Source organism: Fukomys damarensis, unplaced genomic scaffold, assembly GCF_012274545.1.
Source record: "Fukomys damarensis isolate Sample0158 unplaced genomic scaffold, DMR_v1.0_HiC HiC_scaffold_31, whole genome shotgun sequence".
NCBI lineage: Eukaryota > Metazoa > Chordata > Mammalia > Rodentia > Bathyergidae > Fukomys > Fukomys damarensis.
Window position 1 is genome coordinate 16,629,602 of NW_022900943.1, and position 23,543 is coordinate 16,653,144.

The 23,543-nt window shown below is 44.4% G+C and overlaps 1 protein-coding gene across 7 annotated transcripts in view; it reads right to left on the reverse strand.

Moving 5' to 3' along the window:
• Kank1 (KN motif and ankyrin repeat domains 1) overlaps nt 1–23,543 on the reverse strand; it is a 111,568-nt gene that overhangs the window by 5,418 nt on the left and 82,607 nt on the right. For 5 of the 7 annotated variants that reach the window (XM_010640130.3, XM_010640129.3, XM_010640131.3 and 2 more), the window contains 6 exons: nt 18,801–21,476; nt 7,565–7,747; nt 6,892–7,000; nt 5,596–5,826; nt 4,276–4,363; nt 1,165–1,384 (listed from right to left, as the gene is read on the reverse strand). In XM_010640130.3, coding sequence (XP_010638432.1) covers nt 1,165–1,384; nt 4,276–4,363; nt 5,596–5,826; nt 6,892–7,000; nt 7,565–7,747; nt 18,801–21,476 — 3,507 coding nt within the window. Of the gene's footprint in view, nt 1–27; nt 807–1,164; nt 1,385–4,275; nt 4,364–5,595; nt 5,827–6,891; nt 7,001–7,564; nt 7,748–18,800; nt 21,477–23,543 lie in introns of those variants that run through there. The other 2 variants (XM_033757750.1, XM_033757749.1) reach the window with 2 other exon arrangements.

Genomic DNA, 23,543 nt, shown 5'->3' on the forward strand with positions numbered 1-23,543 from the left:
AAAAAAAAAAAAAAAAAAAAAAAAAAAGCAATGAACCAAAATTGTCCAGAAACAGAATTAAAATCATTTAATCTGTAGTGTTGTAAGAGTATATAAAAACTGTCCCTTGCAGAATTCCAAAGTGTCATCGTCTGCTCTTCGGATGCTGCTCACTTCTCTGTGTTCACAATAACCTCAGCTGATGTAACAGCTAACTGTTTAGAAAGTCTGTCTGGAAAGTCTACAGGGCAGCAGTCCTGAAATGCCTTCCTGTCAGATGGAAGCAGTTATACCCGAACATGGACCCTAAAACAGGTAATAGGTAACCTAAAGAGAAGAAAAAAGGATAAATCTTTTTGGATTTCTCTTCTACATTAATCTTAGAACCCCAAAACAGAGAAGAAATTGGGCCACTGGATCAAGACACAGGAAGAGAAAACTGGGCAGTTTTATTGTATATTCTACATCAGGCACTGACACTGTATCATTAATTGGGCCAAATCAGTATGAACTTTTCATTAGTCCCTGTATGTGCTACTCTATCCCATCATGTTTAATACACCCACTGGCGAGATCTCGGAATGGCAAATTTCCACTCTTCTCATTAATATGGTTCAAATGTCAGAACCACACTTTCTCTTGTTTATGCTGATTCCTTTTTTGGCAGGAAAAGTGATGGATCTGCCACGGCTTTGTTTGGTGCCAATCTTGACCAACCACCACATCCAGCAGCTGCTGTGCAAGGACAAACAGCCATCCACAGACAAACGCTGCAACTCTGAGCCTGTGAGCAGCACTTCTGCCTCCTGGGAGCCGGCGAACCAAGCCTGCGTGGTTAGCAACAGCATTAACATGAGTCACGTTTGTTAGGCATCTACTGCACGTGAATGCAGAGGACTTGCAGTAACAATCGAGTTAAACACTCCCTTCACAGTAGATCTGGAATCCCTGTCACCCATTTCTGTCTAAACTTCAAGCTTCCCGTATAGGACTCAAGAATAACCATGTCACATGGAAAAGCGCTAAAAGGATTTTAGCATAGTCAGAGTTCAGGGGTGGATCAATCTGGTTCTCTGAGATGGGTCACAACTTGGGTGCCATTAGTCAAAGGCAAAAGGTTTACATGATGTGAAGAGAGACATATCTCAGGTGCTTTTACAGAAAAAGATGGTGCATGTACTGTACCTGCATCTAGGAGCAGCTTCACGATCTCAAAGTTGGAATGGGAAACGCTGTAGTGGAGAGCTGTGTTGCCATTGCCGTCGGCCATGTTGATGACGTGGCGGAGCACTTCCGGGGAGACAGCCTCGAAGGCAGCTATGTAGTCCCCCACCATGGCTGGCACGGCTGACTTCTGACTGGACACGCGGAACCACTCATGCTGGAGGGTGTTCAGACAGAACCTCTGCCAAGACACACAGCCGCCATTAGTTCTTCTATTTATAGGCCTTTCTCAGGCTGAGCTGCAAGGCCAAGTAACCAGGCCTTTTATAGTCAAAGTGTGTGCAGTTAGAATCTGCTCTTAAAAATAGCTAACAAAGCCCAGAGCCCTAAGAACAGCCTTCAACACTGGACTGGAACCTCCCTCTTGACTTAAACTGCACAGCATGTATTCCAGTTTCTGTAAAAGAGGTCAATCACAGGGCTCTGTGTGAGGGCACTGTGTCTGGAGCCAGAACCCCCAGGCTCAAATTTGGGTTCTGCTCCTTGGGGAAGTTACTCATTGGGTAATTCAGTTTCCTCATCTGAAAAATAAGGAAAATGCTTTCTCTTTATAATGTTTGTAAAGATAAAACACTGAGGCCTGATTTGACTTTTGAGCTGTTACTGTTATAGAATTGGACTGGGCTGGCCTGGCAAATGCTTTTCATAGAAATCAGAAAGAAGTCAAATGGCCACCCTTCATTATGCAGCCTCCTTCCTAGCCAAACCAACCCCAAGCTCTCTCACCTCCTCCACAGCACTGGGTTGGGAAACCCTAACATGCAGCCAACCAACTCCAACTAATCTCAAATGCAAATGTCCAGCCATGGAGAAGGTACTCAGAGAAGTCGGGGAGAAATTTCATCTCATCGGGATCATCCATCCCCACTCTAACTTCATTAGGCTGTGGACATACCAACCTGGGGTTTGCTTCATGGGTGAGCAAGTCCAACCTGGGACAGATGCAGCTCAGTGTAAGCTGGGCATAGCCCGGGGACAGAGTCTAGTTATGTGTGCTTTTTTTATTTTTGAAAAATCCTTATTTGTTAACAGTACAGCACAGAATAGAATGTCTTCATCCTAAGCATCAACACCCACGAAAATGTTCTTTAAATCCCAGCCTCCTTGTTAGTATGGTGTCCGTGTCTTCATTTTCCTGCTGCTGAAAATTCATTTTTAACCCATTCATGTTTTGAGTGACTCAAAAAGGGTCCTGGCCAGAAAAAAATTAACCTAATTTTCCTTCTCCTTTGTTCAGTGTCTTACTTAGCCTTCTACTTCTCTGGACTTATCACACAAAAGTAAGTGAAATTATATACTCTGGCATTCGTAACTCTGTTACTGCCAAGTAATCAGGGTCCTGAAAGGATTATCTGGCTCTGGTACTGTGATCACTCACATGACCAGTACTTTGCACAGAATAATACTTCAACACTTTTGCAATGAATGAAAATTCAATCAACAAAAACTATAAGGGAGTCAGAGAGTGTATGACACCATACTCGAGAATTCAGGTGACACAGAAATGTAAAGTCCATAAAGACCAAATGACCCTGAATTCTGAGAAAAAAAAACAAACAAAACAAAAAACCCTTAGATTACAGCTATAAAACATGAGGTCCTAAAACACCTGTTTCAAACTGAGGCTAAGCCCAGTGTTATGCTGACACTGAAGTTACATTTCACAGTTTTACTATCTGCAACAAAAGTATAGATGGTATTGCTGAACTTCAGGATGTAGTCCTAGGGGCCAGGAGTGTTGTTCAGTGTAGAACATGTGCCTCATATGCACGAGGCCCTGCTTTTCATCCTCGGCACCAATGAAGAAACAGAAAAACCTCAACGTGCAGTTGTGTTACCCAATGACCAGGAATTTTATTTGGTATTTCCTTCTGTAAATGTCAGCGCTGTGCTACTTTGTCAGCACACTAAATGAACATCAAGACTCAGCTGGCTCTGATGAATGTTTCTGTAGCAATATCAACAAGTATGAAAAGACATCATAAAATTTTTAAAATATGCCACGTGATATGGTTATATCCCTTAACTGCAGTAACAAAAAACTGAAAAGAAACATGCTTAAGATAGGTTCTAATCCCAGAACTGTGGGTGTAATCTACTAGCGGCTGCTCTAGCCACACAATCTTAAGGGTCTCGGGAAAGGGGCTGCACCAGCGCAGCCACACAGGCCAGTGGCACCTGGGGTGGCTGGCACAGGCAAGAGGCACACCAGTTTTTAACAGAGTTCCAAACAGGATTTTCACGTTAAGAGGAAAACTGCCTTGCCAGGATTACATAATTCCTTAGGTCCCTTCTAGTCCTAACATTTTTATTTCATAATTGTAGAATCTTGAGAACCTTATAATCAACTTTTTCACCAACTGCTGATTCAAATGCACATGGTTAAACATGAGAAGCTGTATTTTCTCAATGCACTGAAGATGCAACTATCAGGCACAGGGTGGATCTGGTTTATAAAAGGCTGCATGTAAAAACCTCAGTGCATGAAAGACTGTCTGTCATACTTGGCCAAGGCATCAGATGAACCGTGACTATAGTAATCTTTGTCCTAGCTTGTGCCATTCGTGATCACCAAGACAACCACAAACTCCGTTGTCTGCTTCTGGATCTCTCAAACTGAAACAAGTGCATTTATTTTTCTGCTCAAACACAGTGACCACCTACATTCTATATCAGAACAAAATATGCAGCTTAGTAAGTAAAAGGAATGTTGACCTCGGCCCAGACAGAGCTATCTGAACTTAAAAAAAAATTCTGGGATGCTGTTCCTGGGACCAGCAGGTTCTCTGAACAAAAGCAGAACATGTAGGAAAAAGGTAAGTGCCTGCAACCAGCTGTCCCTTCTGTCTGCAAGTATGTGCTCCATAGATGTCCACAGAAGCACAGAGTGGGAAAGAACTATGCAGAGTCAGGCCCTGGGGAAACCCTGGGTGTGCACGGGGGAGCCAGGCAGCACGAAGAGCACCCACTGCTTCTGTGAGAATAGTTCAGGGGAGATGCACACTGCACCTTGTCGGTGATGCCACCTGGGCACTCTGTACAGTCCAGGGACAGCGTTAAATGCAAACTCACCAGGTCTTTGCTGGTCAAAGCTTTGGGATCGTTAATATTATTTTTCAGTAATTTGCATGCAGACAACATCTTTTCACTTAATTCATACCTAAAAGAAGAGGAAAAAAGAGAGCTCAGGATTTGACCACAAAAGGCAAGTCATTTTTATCTCCAACTCTTGACCCTTTAACGACAATGGCTCTGAACTAGCCTTGGCCTACTGTGATTGCTGGAGGTGTCTCCAGGCAGACACGGTTAACCTGAGTCTACAGCACCAATTCCTCTGGCCAGAGCACAAGGTCTTTTCATGAGGGCAGCTTGCAGCAATACCAGTATGGCTTTCATGACATTAGAGAATAACTCTTGAGATTTAAAAATTTTAAACTTTTAATGGGCCAAGGAGATCTAAACTTCTTCATCTCCATTATGCTCACCAGTACACCACACATCTGATGACTCAAGAAGCATTTGTACAACTGTATGAAAAATTAAAAATCAAATGGCACATAGGAAATATGTTACATCTCAATAGACCTGTTTTTAAAAAACCAGATGACATTTCAAACCATTTGAAACACTTGGAAATATGTTCTTGAAACACTTACCTTATGTTAACGCAATTAACTTTCATTTGCCAAATTAGTTTTCTCTACTTATCCCTTCCATGGTGAAAAGGCATACTGAAGTTTCCACTTTCTAAATTTTGTCTTGTTTATATGAGGATCAAATCCATTTTTGCTAACGGGCTTTAAAATGCACTTCATTTTTAGGCACAAGTGTTAGCCAAGCAGAGTTTGGCATTTTATTTCAACTGCTATTTGTGACGTTTCCACATCCTTGGTTGTGCTCACTTAGAGCAACTAGAGACATATGACTGATACACATCTGCACAGTGAATGTGCAAATGTGATCTTTGGGTGAGACTAAACACCTGTTTCTCATGCATACTGTGTTTACGCTGCTAATATGAAATGGCTTGATAACTGGCTGAAGATAAAATATGAAATAAAAATCTGAAAATCTAGTTACCAAAAACTTGAATTATGTCTTTGAATATAAGCTAAAGTGGATGGTGGTTCCCTGTATAAAATGAGGTAACAAAAAGTCGAAGTTTCAGAAAACAAAGGAGACTATCAAGCCACTCTTTGCTACTCTAACAGATCTAGGAGTTGCCATACTCCGCACCTGTGTTAGTGCTGTAACCAGGCACATACACTTCCGATGTGCGGACGAAGACATCCCCATAACAATATACAACTGCAAAATTTCTGAATTGGGCAATTCCACTGACAAATTACTAAGTGTGGGAGGGTTCAGGGGAGGGGAGGGAAGGTACCACACCTCTCTATGATTTCCACCTTCTCAGGTTCACATTCTTGAACCTGCATTTCATGGTCCACCCTGGCAGACTTGAAACCTTCAGTATTAACTGCATGGTGCCCTTCCGCCATTCCCCGAGTGTCTTCATTCTCCTCTTCTTCAGGAGGATACTCAATGACATCACACTCGTCATATGACTCGGAAGAAGAGCTTTCATCTGAGCTGGAATCATCACTTGAAGTTGTTTCATACCTAGGTGGCAATTGGGATTTTCAAGAGATGCAAGGTATGCCCATAAAGACCCAGCGACCAAAATTTCTGTGAAGGGAAGGCTGCTGACTCGACTCCAGAAATCTCACCATTGGTTTTAGACTGGTGCTTAGAAGAGCAATGTGAGGTCTGTGTGAGAACCTGGTGGTTTTCTTAATGGGTTCTGACTTAAAAGGGACACTTCGGGTTGCCAAGTGGTATCATACACCACCTGTTAAAAATCAGGACTCCTCTGGCCACACAGCTGCTCATTTTTAATTTTCTTTCCATTCTTGCCATCTTGCCCCATTCATTCTCCCAGTGTCAAGGTGAAACACTTGTAAGTAACCAATATACCTCCTCTGATGCCCGACTTCCAAAATCTGAGGCACCTCATCCTGTGAAACATTTAAGGTTTGGAAAATGGATCCCCCATCATGATAAGCCTTGGCAGCTCACTCTACTATAAATATTATTCCAACTAACTGCACTATTGCTTCTTCATTAATCAACTAATTGCTTTGATTTGACTGTAGGAGGATAAACAGGCTTAAGTATTTACATGAGTCAACTGGAAGAGGAGGAACAAACAACTAATAAGCATCCTATTTAGAAAGAAAGGAAGCACTGGTGTGTCTGGATTACTCCTCAGGTGAAAAGTCTACAGTTTTTCCATGAACGTGGGAGCTAAGCAAAAGGCAACCCATGCTAGGAGGTAGACAACTGTCAGTGAGCCCTGGAGTGATGTTCTTTTTCTCCTCCTTTCTGAGTTATAACCCTAACCCTAACCCTAACCTGCTGCTTTTTATTGAAGACTTTTTTTTTCAAGACAGAGATGAGATGTCAATAGCTCAGCTTCATCAGGAATCCTTAAAAGAATGACATATCCTTAAAGACAGCAAGAGGAGGGAAGCAGAGTAGCTCAAATGCACCTTTTTGAAGAGGAATTCTTCCTTCACCCAGATGCAGCAGTATCTCAGGCCTAGCACTTTGAACTGAGACTTTAAGCAGGTAGGAGGCGAAGGAGACAGACAGATATTGAGATCCAGTACCACCATCTTTCCTTACCCTCCATTAATGCCAACAAACTGAAGATTCTTTTTTGCACCATTTGAATCTTTATTCCCATCTTGCTTCTTCATGATGGACTTCAGTGTACTTTCATTATTTGTACATACTATGAAAAAAAAACATCACAATAGTCAAAATTAACATAGCTCATACAAGCGAAATGAACAGGTAATCTGTCTTCCTGTCTGACTCTTGTCCCTTATGTACGTCAATGTAGATTTGGCATGCATACACTAGAAATCTGCACAAATCCATAGAAAAAATGTGTGCATGCAGAGAATAAATTCCTCTTAATAGCGTTCTTTAAATGGGGAAAATTTCTGTTAGTACTTCCAGACATCACAATGCCAGTGACACCTGGCATCTCATCAGGTTTACTGTTCACAGAGATGTGTCTCATTTCAGAGGAAATAACCTGGAAAAAGCATTTGCCTGCCAGAATGTGAAAAAGTGAAATGCTGTTTACATCATTTCATAACTGGCAATACCAGATAAATTGTAAAATTAAGATTATCAAAGAGAGTTTAATTTTAAGAAGCTATTGTAGGCCTTTCTTCCAAACAACTATCTAACTCTTTCTCCAGGTCAGTTTAGAAGGCAATTTGTCATTTAACTGGAATGCTGGCAGTGGGGCCCAGAAAGAACCCTGATGCTAAGGGCAGTAACTTACTGTAGAGGCCAGAAGCCACCTGGTCATCTGTGAGGTTCACCGGGGCCGGTGTGCTCTCCTGAGAGGGGAAGGTCTCCTGGCTGCTCATGGGCGTCCCTTCTGCAGTGCCCACCTCGTGCTCAGGCCGGGACATCTGAGCGCTCAGCAGGTCTCCATACATACAGGTATATTCCAAATCACATCCTGTCCGGAAAGAGCAGGTCAGAGTAATGTGATACCAGGGCTGGACAAAATGGACTGAAAAAAAAAAAAGTCTTGCAACTCGCCCATTTCTCAAGCGCTTCCTTCCCATGTTTTCTTATTAAATGACACCACCCCTCCCTAAGATCCCTAATCCCCACTCTCCAAGGTGACCTCTGACTCTTGATTTTTCTTCCATTATCTGCCAAAGCTTGTCATTCTAGCTTCACACGACCACTTTTGTGTGTCCTTGCGTTCTCGAGTTGGCTCTGGGTGACAGCAGTCACCTCCATGCTATCGCCCCTCTTACTGCTGCAGGGGATTACTTTTTTTGGTACCAGGGATCGAATCGGGTCCTTGCACTTTCGAGGCAGGCGGTGGAACCACTGAGCTAAATCCCCAGCCCAGGGGATTACTCCTTCTGAGGTCTTATGCTAACATTACTGTAGCTAAAACAAGGCCTGGCACCCTCACCCCGGGCCACCTGGGAAACCCGGCCCACAGTGTTTAACAGATACACCAGGCCATCTGTAACACGGCACCAGCTCTCCCCTGCAGCTCCACTCCCACCACTGGTCCTTTCTGGGACGGGGAGAGCGTCCTGGTGGAGGGAACCGCTCTTCTGGCTGGAGGGTAGGGGTCCGGCTCATTCCTCCTCCATGGGAGGAAACCCTTCTTCCCTTCTCCACACGGCCCACCCTCCCACCTTGCCCTCTTCAGGGCCTTCCCTCAGCTTTCTAATTAAACACAGCTCTCCTTTCTCTGATCTCTCACAGCCCAACTTCCTTACCTTCATCTGGGATCCACAGTACAAGGTACAAGACGAGTTTTGTGACTCTCCCTTGTGGACTATGTAAAATCTACATGTATTTTTAAGAGTTATTTGGAAGACTAGTAAAATAAAAGTTACGATTTAATTGCCCCCCTTTATTTGCCACTATATCAATAATGAACATAGATTGTGTTTAAAAATCACTTATAAAAATAATTCTTTGATTTCTAGAACTTTTATCTGAAGGATGTACAAAAAGATATAGAATGGTAGTCAGTTTTCATACCAGAATCAGTGAAGAGAGCAGGCATCACAGTCTGCCCATAAGAAACTAGTAAGTGCGGGGACATGAGACAGGGAAACTTTTAGCCATTAAACAGGTTGATGGAGAAAGGCATTTGTAACACAATAATGAGCACAGCCTGTTTGAAAATGGGTTATAAAACAGTATGGGCAATTATTAGTAAATAGTTTTATGTGCGCGTATTTTTTAAAACCTGGAATGTAGAGGAGAGAGAGAGAGAGAGAGAGAGAGAAAAGAACATTTAAAATTTTTTATTCTTTTGGGATGCTGGGGATGGAACCTAGGGCCCAGGGCCTGCAGCAGGCCAGGCAAGTTCTCTACCACAGAACCCCAGCCATTTAATACTGCTTTTTTTTTTTAAAAAAAAACTACCTTTAGTACTGTTTTATTAAGGGCAAAGAGTTACAGTTGGTTATAGTTTTTCTTCTTTGCATGTTATTTCTAAATTATACCTTATAGACATAAGGTACTAACAAAATACATTTAAAGCTGCTCCCAATGTTGTCATGGGAATTTGATTACAGTTTTTGCTTTTAAAAATAAAGCTGTGAGGGCTGGGGTAATTTAGTTCAGTGGTTCTACCACCTGCCTCGCAAGCACAATGATCTGAGTTTGATCCCCGGTAACAAAAAACAAAAACAAACAAAAAAAAGCTTTGAAATCCATTAGATGTTTAGACAGAAAGGAAATTAACCACTGTATTTGGAGGCAATCTAAAGAAGGGTTACTCATGGAAACCCTAAACCCTAAATCTAAGTTGTTCCTAACAATCACCAGGTGTATCAAGTGCACATCACCAGGCACCCACTGCCAGGAAGTCACTGTCCTGGGCCAGGGCTCAGGGATGAGCCTTTCTGATACCCCCTACGCCAGAGGTTTTGGTGCAGTGGCCCATTTTGAATGTCAGCTGTTTCAAACAATGGCAAAATAGATTTTAAAAGGAGGAAGGGCAAGCAAAATATTCAAGATGAGAGATCATCCAGAATTGTTCATTTTCGGATTTCTACTTACGAATTCTGAAGGTCAGAGATTTGGTAACTTGCCCGAGGCCATGCAAGCTGGACCAGAACTCACTTCCCTAATTCTGTGCACAGTGCCTTCTGCCTTCCTCCTCCAGTCCTGCAGGCACTGCATGTGCACGTAGGATCCTTCACAAGCCCGCCTGCCTCCACACACACAGGCAGCACTGTATGCAGCCCTCCAAACACAGTCCCTAAATGCTAGTGTGAAATGTCCAGCCTGCCTTTAACTTCCTCTAAGTAAAATCAATAGGCCGGGCAACGGCATCTTTCATTTCCTCCACCTCCTCCATTCATCAGTAGTTTGAAATGCCTGCCTCACCTCCAAAAGGTCTCTCTGGTTATTGTGAGCGCGAGCACTCCTAAAAGAACACTCCGAGTAACCATTTTCCCATGAAGAGACCCAACTATCTATCTATCTATCTATTTGATACTGGGGATTGAACTCAGGACCTTGCATTTGTGAGGCAGGCACAGCATCATCGAGCTAAATCCTGGGCCCCCAACAATCATCATCATCATCATCATCATTATTTTGGTACTGGGCAACAAACTCAGTCCCTTGCGCTTGCAAGGCAGGCAGCAAAACCCCTGAGCTAAATCCCCAGCCCCAACAATCAGTTTTTAAACACAAACACATCAGTAACATTTTACCATCATTGAAACCTTAAACATATACAAGTGGGCAACAGCACAATCTGGCATCACTTAGTGATGAGGACACATTTTGAGAAACACATCCTTAGGTGGTGTGCATGGAGTGGGCACCAGGGTGCTGAGACATCCCCCTAGGTGACACACTCTTGGGAGACTCCCACAGTAGCATGGTCTGGGGTGGTGTGAAGCACCTCTGTATGGCCCACGGCTACACAGTAAACTCCCCTGTTCCCAACACTACACTCAATGGTTTGAGATGTCTGGTTTCATCTGTGACTTCCGTTCACTCACCCAAGATTATATTCAAGTAAAAGCGAGACATCCAATCATGTTCATCCACATAAACTTCAGTATATATCCCTAAAAGAACTCTTTAAACATACACAAAATATTAATGCTAAAAGTAACCAAACCTTAAAAAAAGGTAATGATCATCACCTGTCTTGTCAATGTTCAAATTTCTCCAAAGCTCTCAGAAAAAAAGAAAAATGGGTAACAAGCCCAAACAAGAACCCACTATTTCCACTGGCCACTCTGGTTTTAAAGTCTTATCTCAAAGGTTTTTCAACTGAAACATGGTTGTAAAAAATACTTTAAAATTAGAAGCTCAAAGGTAGTGTTTGCTTAGTACATGTGAGGCCCTGGGTGTGATCCGCAGACCTGCAAAAGATCCTTATATACGTACAGTATTTATCCAGAACTGAAATTATACACACATATTTTTAAAGGTATTTACATACAGTAACATGTAGCGTTTATGTGCACAGCTGGATGAGTTTTGGTAAATGCACACACCTGTGTAACTACCTACACTACTGAACATTTCTAACTCAGTAAACCCCTCTCCAAATTCTTCCTGAGAATCTCCCCACCTGGAGGCACCGAGACCCCGATTTGTCTCACCATAGTTTAGTAAAGCAGGACTTCCTAAAGCTTTCCCAATCCCACATCTACGTGGGTCCTTCATAATGAATGTGGGCAGATTCGTCTTGCCAGACAAGTTGTACCACTCAACTTCTACCAGCCACTTTGTTCTTTTTTTTTGTTTTTTGGCTGTACTGGGGATCGAACTCAGGACCTTGCACTTGCGAGGCAGGAGCGGTGCCACTGACTGAGCTAAATCCCCAGCTGCCACTTTGTTCATGGAGGTCTGGTGTCTTCATTCCTCCCAACTCTTCCCTTACTGCTGCTGACTAGGCTTGGACTTCCAGCACCTTCACAAGGTCCACCCATGTTCTTTTCAAGGACTGGCTCAAATCCTACTTCTCTGTAGTCTCTTTTATTTAGGCTACTATTCCACAGAGGTCTTTTTCCCCCCTCTTATGTCCAGAATAAAAATACGTCCAGCCCTGTTTTCTGAGCTTCACCTGTGTCTCCTCCAGGAAGAGGTAAGCTCCTTGAGCCCCTTGGCTGTGGGCTTATTGGGTGCCCCAGCTCCCCACACGCTTACAATACTGCTGGACAATAGAAGGCCTTTCAGAAGCGCCTTGTGACTCACGTGAACGTCTGAGATTCTGTTGAGGCCAAAAGTTAAGCCAAGAACATTGTGAAAAAAATCAAACTAGTACTTATTTGTCCAGTCTGAGGGAAACTGCCATCTGTACTGCCAGAAAATCTTTTTTGGGATGCTGTTCAAACTCTGACTGGAATCGAGCAGCCCATACACAATTCTCAGAGGCCAATGAGAACCAGCCTGCTGTTGTAGACACACACGGCACCTGCGGCTGACCAGGGAGTGCCATGTCCAAGCAAAACAAAGGACATGGGCAGCCAGGACACACGAAAATAAAGTGGCCACCAAACTAAATTTAATGTTCTCAACCCAGCTGCCTTTCAGAGTCACCCGAATTGAGTGGGTTAAAAAAAAAAAAAATACAGTGCACTGTCACAGGCGGGCCCAGGCATCAGTGAATTTTACCACCCCCCCATTCTGCTGTGCAGTGAGGATTGAGAACCACTAAATTAAATTAAGCACATTAAAACTCAACGGATGAAAATCAGACTACAGATTCCTTGCTATCTCAACTCAAACACGAACCTTGTGAATTCTTAGGAATTACTGCTGGTATAATTAATAGCCCTGGGTCACTCATGGTGGAAGTCCACGGGAACAGTAAACAGTACCCCAAATGAGAGTCACAGAACAACCGGAGTGATTACAAAACACCCGCAGAACTCTGGCCTGCATGATGGACCTCAAGACTCCCACCAGCTGCCAACAGTTTGCACAGGCACCCTGGGGAGCTGGCGGGCAAGGGAGTGGGCAACGGGGAGAAACCTTCTGTCACTACACGTCACGGCTGTAAAGCATGAGACTCATTTTACAACTGGCCAGATCAGTGATGACTACAAGACAGGAAGCAACAGAAATCTCAGTGTTCTGAAAAACGGAATGCATTAAGCATCTGATGTAGAAAAAAAATCACAGCAGCTAGGGCAAACTATAATGAAAACTTAAAAGTGAGAACTATTTGATAATGTCCTGAACTTTAAGATGTTAGATGTAAACTAACAACAATAGAAATTCAACAAAAACTAAAGCTGGGAGGAAACTTTTAAAAAGTCACTCATGCCTGATTTTATCCATGTAGAATGGTTATCAGCAGATGGGATACAAGCAGCGAGTTTCTTTTTTTTTTTTCTTTCTTTTACAATACTGGGGATTGAACTCAGGAGCTTGCATTTGTGAAGCAGGCACAGTGCCACCGAGCTAAATCCCTAGCCCCATAAAATGAGTTTTAAAGGCTTGTCTGATCCCAGATGTCAACTGTTCGGCAATGCCAATCCATATTTTTGTTTATAATGCCAAGTGCTATCCGAAAAACACAGCTCTGAACAGTGTGGCCAGTGAATTAACCATGGTGTGTGCCCAATTTTCAGTGACACATTTGGATTTGATTTTTAAACCACTTCTAATGTGTTAATAGGTAGGACTGAAATTTCTGACTCATTATGGAGGCCGTTCAGTCTATTTTCCCAAGTATGACTCAGAACTCAAGATGTGAAATAATACTTTAGCTTTTTCATAAAGGAAAGGGGCTTCAGTAGGAATTCACCCTTACCCAAATATTACAGTAGAAATTTTTCATGAATCACCGTCAGTGTGGTGTGTACTGCTCTGCAGTGGAAAGTATGGAGTGTTGACGGAGGACAAACCCCTCTCTGCCTCTGTACTCCTCTCACAGCTATGCCTGAAGCCTCCGACGTGCAGTCACTAACACAAATAGCTGACTCAAACTGGGGATGGAAAATGTAAAAGGTCAGAGCCGCAGTGCCAGGGCCATTTTCCCCGGGAATGTACTGAACAGCTGCCACTTGCTTAGAAATTAAAATGCTAGAGTGGATTAAGAACCAGATTCTCCCTCAGCCCCACCTCACCCCACCCACATTTAATCGTATACGAATCCCAAGACTTGACCCAGAAATCCCAAGCTGAAAGGCTGCATTAACTAAAGCTGGGTAAAAACTGTGCTCCTCCCAATTCAGCTGAGGTCCTGCTCTCCTTGCCAGACTCAGCTAAGGACTACAGCTGTAGCCTGAGCACGTTCTAACTGCATATCCTTCTGAACCTAACATACTGGTATTGCCATAGGTGTGCACGTCCTGGCTTCCCAACTAGATACCAAGTTCTTCAAGGGACACCTTCTGTCTCTGTTGCAGTACCACATTTTGCGTACAGATGACACTTAATGCATGCTATCAACTGAGATGATAAGAGGGGACAGTGCAGACTTTCAATGTCTTCACTGAAGTATGAATGAAAAACAAACAGCTGTGCCTGTCATCCAGGATCAGTCACTACATTTGCGAGTGGACTCAAAGCTATTTAGGTGTTTGAAGATTACTTATCTCCATGAGTCAGCTTGAAATGAACCGCACACCTTAGGATTCAAAGTAAGCCTACATCTTTTTTTTACAGCATATTTTCATTTTACTAATGCTCATTTAAAAACATTAGTTTAGGGGCCAGGGATTTAGCACAGTGGCACCCGCCTGACTCCTAAGCACAAGTTGATCCCTGGTACCCCCCACCCCCAAAAAGATAAGAACATTAGTTTAAAAGAACGAGATTTTCAAACAAATGCCAACTGAAGGGCTCACGAAGGTGATGGGCAGAATTAAATCTTTTAAAGATCTTTCCCTTAAGCCTAAGTACCCTTTCCCAAATTCCATCACAGATGATGTAGAAATCAGGGCTCCTGCCTTCAGGCTAGTAGACCCTCACACCATGCCAGTATATACCACCGCAGGGTTCCAGAAACATTTGGTTTAGATTATTTTCATGCTTTTGAAATAGGAGACAAAGAACTAAAAATGGTGTTCTATAATGACCTCATTTTCCTGCTTTTGGTATCTCTCTGCAAACAGTTTTACAGTTATGAGAATGACTTCAAACCCATTAACTTTTTAAAAAACCCAAGATGACCAAGAGTACAAATACAGAAGCTGACTTAAAAAGTAGTTCTTCTCTTTGCATAGGAGATAAATTTTCTATAAATAACATGGCGGGCAGTTAAGTTCCACTCATTCATATTTGCTCACAGTAACGCATTTTTAGGGTATTTGTAAGTATTAGTCATTTATCTAGAATTTTCTCTCTCCTTCCACTCTTTCACAAAGGAAAAAGAAAAAGAAAAACTTAACTCACTCCTCAAACCAAGAACAATCCCACTGATTTTCAAAAAAAATAAACATTACATCCTAAGGTTTTTGTAGAGAACATTTATTTCCTCTTACTTTTTTGAATTCAGTGGAAACTATTAAGTACATTAAACTCAGACTATCAGGAATTAAATACATGGCCAGGGATTTAGCTCAGCAGTTCGGTGGCCTGCCTTACAAGCGCAAAGACCCCGAGTTCAATCCCCGGTACCAAAAACAAAACAAAACAAAAAAGTACATCTTTGGTCACCACAAAGTTCCAGCTACAAAGCTATAACACTGTCACTCTAATCTTGGGAAAACGTCTGTGACCTTCTGGGTGAAAAAATATACAGATAAAACTTTTTTATTTACAAAAACGAAAAGTCTATTTCTGAAATGAGGAGCTGCGCACTTTCACATTCATACATACCGAGCACAATGGGGTAATTAATGCATGTATACAGGAGAGAGGGTCCTGCTCTCTTTGTGCCCCCTGAATTGTTAACTTATGAACACATACTCCAGTCTGGTTGTGATTTTAAGAAGCTGAACAGGACAGTCAGGCATTCTGTCACTAAAAATATTTTGCACATTAAAAAGAAACACCATCAAATCTTTCATTCTAGGAAAAATGCACAGCATTCTACTGATTCGGTATAAATATACTCTGTCCTGTGCTTTAACAATGATTCTGAATGACTCTGGCTTGAAAATAATCACATTCATTTTGTTTTCCCAGTTTTATCTATGTATTTCTTTATCTTGATAAATCTGCTAGTGGAGGAAAAAGCCACAAGCCAGAATTATGAAGATGAACACTTGGATTAGAAATAAAAGATTATCTGCAAAATCTGTCTGCCAGTGGTTCTATGGCTACATTTCTCTTTCTGGGGGTGCTCAAACAATGACAACAGTAGCACTTACTGGGCACTGGTACTCTGCTGCAGACTACTCCAAATCCTTTACTACTGTGCCTCACAAAACCTTCATTCCAGTCCTACGAGGGAACAAGGACAACTCACCCTAGTGGTACAGAAAGGGTCTGAATGCAGACTTGCTGACTGCAGAGCATAAATTTAACTTTAAAGTGTTAGATTCATACAAATGACTACGAGCTTTCTTTGGCAGACGTCAAATCCAAATTCCCTTTCACTTTGCGGGAGGGGGCAAAGTGTGAGCAAGTACCCTACTACATCTTCCCGCAGACATGCACTCCACACTGCACGAGCAGCACGCTGGACTGTCATACGTGTATATATATGGCATACCGTGATAACACACACAGCAAGCCGGGGCGCACCTTCATTCTTCACACCTCACTGTACCAAGATGCCTTAGCTTTCAGCCCCGTATACACCAGCGCCATAACGTGGCTCCACAGTTGCTAACGCAATTCTCTTCTCATCAGAACTCTAAAGCAATGTGGTTAAAATACAAAGAACACGAATTTCAGATAAAAGATGTTCTTGTGCACTCTGGGAAAAACTACCACTATAACTAAAGCAGTGCTATTAAAATGTTCATTCTTGGGCCAGGGATCTAGCTCGGTGGCACAGTGCCCGCCCAGCAAGCACAAGGTCCTGAGTTCAATCCCCAGTACGATTAAATGAATAAATGAATGAATGGCCTCCGTTTGATCCAAGGAGGGGAGGGGCGAAGGGGTCCTGAGTTTGATCCCTGGTACCAATAAATAAGTAAATATTTGTTCTTTTATTTATGAATGCTGTAGGTCTCCTGTCCTTTTAGCTAACTGTTTGTGTGCATAATCAGATCTACACAGTGCTGTGTGGAATGTCTCAGCAGTGGAAACAGACCAAAACACACCGCAGCTGAACCACAGGGCACCTGCTGCTTGGTCTCCAAGCCTGGGGGGCCAAACAAATTACTCCATTGTCACAGCTGAATATTTTGGGCAAGAATGTGAAAGAGAAGGAGGGAGGAAGGCTGGGAAGTAAATGCTTTTATGATCCTCTGTGCCACCTGTGACTGGACGCAACTTATCTGACATCATGATTTTTAAAAGGATGTGGAAGCAGACATTTTATTTGTTACGTCAGTCCACATACTGTTATAATCCCGTTTAAAATGACTCCCTTGTACATTTATGAGACTCTGGATTCTAAAAGAAAAAACCCACACAGCAGCTGTCGCATTCACTGTTCTCTTCCGTAATAAACTGTGTCCCACAGCAGATACTAAAAACTAACAGTCATTCAGATTGAAAGTGGAAATGTAGGAAGATATAAAAAGAATCTATTTCAGTCCATTTTGATCATTACTTCGGGATTACAGAACGAAAAAAGACTGTAACCTTTTGTGGAGGGCTTACTGAAGTCTACATTGCACATTTTCACAAAAAAATTTTGATGTGCACACACACATCCTTCTCCTGATCACGTTGGTTTGTGAGAACTGGAGTGTTAGGAATGATCGCTGGGTGGTGTGGCCTCAGCCCCAGAAGATACAGGGCACCTGACATCCAGGGAAGGGACTTCAATGAGGCTAACAGGGAAACCACACAGTGTAAAATCTCCCTGCGCAGTTTCTCAGTGATCAGCTCCAATTTAAAGAAAAGCAGAGGTGAGCAGGAATCCCAAAGAACAAAGGGAAAGAGAAAGGCAAAATATATGTGTCTACTAAAAGAAGCAGTGGGAAAAGAGCCTCTCCTCCCAGAGTTCCTGCCCAAGAGTCCCTCTTTGCAATAATTCCACCTAGAACCACTCCTGCTCCCTACCCTCCACCCCAAGAAGACTCACGCACTCATAGCACCTGCCTCCTCCTGGGCCTGTTTCAGGTCTGTGATGTTGCTGGAATGGTAAAACCTCTCGGGGAAGGGACCCTGGCTTTATTTGCTAAACTATCCTCAGAGCCTAGCCTATGCTTGACATGGAGTAGAACACTAATCATTATTTGCAGCATTAATAAAATGAACTGATGAAGTCTCTTCCCTTCGTGGAGATATAAACTGTAAACACTTTATACTGCTGGTAATTGTAGGGACAAATAATACAGGATTTTCTTCAGGGAGATCTATATAAAATGATCAAGTTAATAACTGGAAGACAATAAAACATCACATGAAACTAGCTGCTCCAGAAGATAACCTCTAAGTCTGACAATACCAGTTTACTTTTCTTATGTTAGTCCTCAGAGACCAAAAAGACGAGACACTGAGAATCAGCGCAATTCCTCACAGATTTGAATTTTCAGTTTTCATTATGCCCATGACCACACTAAGGCTTTCTCTGTAGTTCCAAAAAATGGCTCAAGCAGTTAAGAAAAAGACATCCTTAGCTCTTGGGAAGACAAAATTTCTCAAGAGAATGTGTCCCTAAAAGTTCAGGGACATGGGTTTGGGGGTTGGAAATTTAACCTCTGCTCTCAAAATGGTTTAATGTCACTATCAGGCAGGGGGTTAGTGAAGGAGTCTCTGGCACCCTGGCTCTGTGTGACCGTTTGATGTCTTCTGCCTTAAACTGATGGAGCAGAAAACTCCTCAGTGGATGCTGACACTAGACTTTGGGCTTCCCAGCTTCACAATCGTAAGCTAAATAAACTTCTATTCTCTAGAAATTTCCCACTCTCTGGAATTCAGTTATTGCAACAGAAAATGGACTAAAGCACTTCCGGTATTCCCAGGCCCCTCAAGATGCCACCTACCTACAATTCTACCCAGACTGGTTTTCTGGAAGTCAGCGTTTTTGAGCTCCTCGGTGCTCGCGGACTTCATGACAGAATGGATGGAGGTCAGGGTGCTAATGAGTTGTGAGTTGAGGGAGCCAATCTGTGAGTGAGGCTCCCCAAAAGCTTCTGCTAGTTCACTGTAGTTCTCAGCCAGCAGCGTTTGCTGCTCTGCCAGCAGTTTCTGGACACGTTCAATGTAGTGATCCAAGTTGGTCACCATTCCAGAGGGAGCCAGGGGCTGGGAGTCCTCCAGGAGCTCCCCTACAGGCTTGTCCCCAACTCCCACGCTCCTCCTGCTGCCGGTCAGCCCCACGGTCAACTGTGGGGGCCCACAAGCTATGCTCCTCATTTTGAGACCAACCAGATAGTTGTCATGAATATTTATCTGCCCCACGCCCAGCTCTTTGGTCTTCACAGCAGATGGCCTGTCAAACCCAGAATTGCCAGAAAGCAGGGTCCCAACACCAACAGACCGCATCTTGGTGGAGGAGATGACGTCCTTGACTCGGCCTTCTCCTATGGCCACAGTGCGCATCTCCACTGTCTGTGTGCTGGTCTGCTTGTCCAGAGTGCTTAAGGAAGTGTTGGTGCAGCAATCCACCAGCACGGTCGGCTTAGTGTTTGTGGACTGGCTCACCTGTTCAAAAACTGTACAGGTGTGCCGGTTCATGGTAGCAGGTGCTGCCATGGTGGCCGCTTCCACCCGGGCGACAGCCTCTGTGTTCATGCTGCGGGAGGCGTACTGTTTGGGAAGGCAGACCGTCACATCGACAGAACAGTCTCCACAGCCGATAGACCGCACGTCTTTTAAACTCAAGTTTGTCTTGAGGAGTGTCAGGTCACTCACAGATGCCTCTGTGTTGCTGCCTGTTTCACAGATGCTGACTTCCACGCCCACACACTCGTCACGGGTCTCTACAGACCTCCCTGTACATCGGTCATGGGTTTCCACCCTCTCCTTAACAATCCACCGATTCATGGGCAGCTCGGGCCCCACAGCTCGATTCTTGCAATCTGGCTGGCAGGAGATGCCTACACTACTTGTCTGCACAGAGGTCCCGACACAAGTGTCCACCAGGTCCACATGACTGCCAACCATCTGGTCTCTTGTCGGCACCACTGCCTCCACCAACTTGCTGAAGACGAGCGGCTGGGCCGTCATGGCCTTGTCAACTTTCTTCCTGGATCCAGCAGCCTGCAGCTCTTGTTTCAGTTTGGTCATCTCCCGGTCGTGGGTGGTTTCTTTAAGCTGTACTTCTAGGCGGTAAACCTTTTCCTTCAAGGCTTCTATGGTCTGCTGTTGCAGCTCGATTTCTCTGTCAGCTTCTGTTGTCAGTCCAAGCATGGCCTCTGTCACACCAACACCAGAATCCTTCACCTCGGTGACTGTCCCTACAGTTGCGTCCTTGCAAGCCCTGGAACCCCGGTGGTACACAACAATGTCGTTCATGTTCTCGTCACCACCTACAGCCACAGACCGGCACTCCTGAGGTGGGCCCTGTCCGTTCTCCCTGAGCACCAAGGAGGCCTCACAGCTGCTGTCCTGGATCTTCTGCTCCAGGGCCCGCATGTCTGCGGTGAGCTGCCGGAACTCCCTGATCCTCTGTGTGCTCTGCTCCACACTCTCCATCTCCTCCTCCTCGTAGTCAATGTATAACTCACCGCCACTTCTCTGCGCCCGGGAGAGCTGTTCCAGCTGGGAGGCGTTCCCTGCGCTGTAGGAGCGCTTCCTCACACCACAGAGGTCATTCTGTGAGGCAGCCCTCTGTGTCTTCAGCTGTGAGGCCAGCTGCCGCTTCTCCTCCTGCAAGACAGAGATCTTCACCTGGAGCACGGGGATGGTTCTCACCTGCTCCTCGAGCTCCTTTAGGCGTTTCAGCGCAATGGCCATCTGCTCACGGATGTGCTGCAGGTGCATGGGGCTCACGTTGGTCACTGGGGTGGAGATCCCTGAGCTCAGAGGGCTGTGGCGGATGGAGCTCCCCATGGAGGACGCAGTGGCAGCCACCGGGGCATAGCCTCCGTAATCCCCATTGCCTTGGTAACCATTCTGAAGCTGGTGAATGGCAGCACTGTAGTTTCCAGAACCGATAAAGGAAGGAAGAGAGCTCGTGGAGCCTGTGCCGCCAAAACTGGCCAGCCTGGGCCTTCTGAATTCACCTGGTGACATCTGCATGGTGACTTTTTCCTGTTCAAGTCTTCTCCGGGTCTCCATCAGTGTCTTGGTGACATGAAGGTTGTGCTTTGGGAACTGTGGGGAGGGAGGGGGCAGCTGTGGATTTTCAGGGATGGGAAGAAAAGTGGACAAGGTCTCCAGAGGGGGAGGTGGCCTTGGGCCCGGGGTCGATGTAACTTGGCTTCTGGCTAGGAGGAAGCTAGGGCACTGTTTGTTGTCATCACTGTTGGAGGATGAGAGGGACTCAGTGGAAGTCCACACACCTTGTGGACCTGGGGTGACTCTGGTTTCTGGGCATGGTGCAGATGGCTTCCGCCTCTTTTGGATGTTCAGTTTTTTTATGGTATTTCCCTTCTGGATGTCATCCACATATTTGAGGAAATCCAAGTCTAGTTGATAGCCATAGGGGGTTTCCACAAAATAAGGGTCTTTCTTTCCCTTATCATGGCCTCCATTCAGAATATCATCTGCTTTTCCTGAAAGAGAGAAGAGAATATTACAGTGCTGTGTATTCCATGCTAAGGTTAAAACTAAGAGCTGACAGACTTATGTTCTTATCCTGGATTGGCAACTTAGCTGGTGAGCAACTTAACACACTTTTCTGGATTTCAGTTTATCCATGAGAAAAATTTGAGATACAAATATTTAATTTATAAGGTTAAATAATGTAATGAAATAACATTCCTTTCTTTCTTTCTTTTAAATACTGCAAACTAACCCAAGGTGTGCTGAGCAATAGCCCTAGGTCTTTTAAAATTTTTCTGAGAAAATGGGCCAGGGATTTAGCTTGGCACAAGGACCCAAGTTTGATCCCCAGTACCAAAGAAACAAAAACAACAATAACAGGGTCGGGGATTTAGCTCATTGGTTCCACCACCTGCCTCAGAAGCACAAGGACCCAAGTGTGATACCCCAAACAAAAACAACAACAACAAAATTTTTTTGAGAAAATGTCTTAAGTTCCCCAGGCTGGCCTTGAACCCATGATGCTCTAGTCTGTAAGTGGGACTGCTGGGATTATGGGTATGCACCACAGAACCCGACATGAGATAATGATCTTAAGAGTTAAGAACGGTCCTTACTAAACATTTTTATTTTTTAATTTAATTTAAATTTTATTTTTGGTACCGGGGATCAAACTCCAGGCCTTGCACTTGCGAGGCACCACTGAGCTAACTCCCAGGCCCCTACTAAGTATTTTTAAAAGAATCCATTTTAAAAGGCGTAATAGCACTGTCAAGTAGACTGTTCCATATGTCTACAGTCCCTTGAAGAAGGGAGAGCCGACATCACAACTCCTAGTTCACAAAATGCTCAGCAGCAGACTCACAGAGTAGGTCAGTGCAGACCCTGGGCCTGCGAACACCCCACCCCAGGTGCCCTGCAGGCCGGCCGGCCTCCAACCACTGACACAGAGCCACCCAGCACTTGACACTGTCAAAAGACTTTGGTTTCCCTGGACCCTTCTTGCTAGAAAGCTGGGCCATGTTGAGTAATTGGCTTGAGCACAAAAAGTCAAAGGGGACTTCAACTCTATTCGGTCTCACCCTTCTGTTTGTCTCCCCACCTAAAAACTAACAAGACCCTCTCCCAAGTTTTCACAGTTCTTTTAATTTCTGACAAAAATCTACTATCTGAACAATACACGTATGAGCAATGCAAACAGATTCCAAGGAGAACGAAAATAAGAGCAAAGCTAACTCCAGCCATGGGATCATGTGGCATTCAGTAAATGCTACTTCTAGCTAAACCAAACATTTAAAAAAGGAAACACGGGAACTTTTCAAAGCACAGACCTTGCTGCTGACCTGAGTTTTGCATTTCAAATTTAAAAGCAAGGCCATTTTTTTGTTTAAATTATATGATTAAGTAATGTGTTTTCCCAGAGCCGTAGTAACAGGCTCTGTATTTTCAGAGCGATGGAAAAACTCAACAGCTGGGAGTGGAAATGTAAGCCAGCCCTACCTCTGTCCCTGACCTGCACACTGCCCCCGCCCCAATGCCGTCAAGGTCCCGGGACTTTCAGCAACTGCGAGCGGCCCGTCCACAACACTGCGGGACTTTACAGCTGACGGCAGGAATTATCTAAATAACCGGTTTGCCTCCACTTGTCTGTTGTGAAATTGGGGGCGGGGGTACAAAAAGATCGCTAAGCCGAGGAGTTAAGAGGGTGTGCGTTCTCCGGGGAACCATTCTAGCTCCCAGAGGCAGGCACTCGATTTCCGTTCTACAGCCGAGAGATGCGAGTTCTACTTGCCGAGTCCCAGCCTGAGCCTGGGCGAGCGCGCTCAGAGCGCGGTGCCCGGAAACTTGCGCTCACGCTAACAGAAAAGTCTCTGGTCTCCCCCTTTAACTTTACTCGGGAAGAGGACGCCCGGCATTCAAAATATGCGGCCAGACCTGTTTCCAGAGCTGTCTGAAATTCCTTAAGCAAAGAGGAGCCCGAAGATAGGGCGTCAGGCGACCCCAGCAGCGGGTCACACGTTACCAGACCCTACCTGGACCGAGCAGCCCAGTCTGGGGGCCCAGCGGGAGGCGTTTTG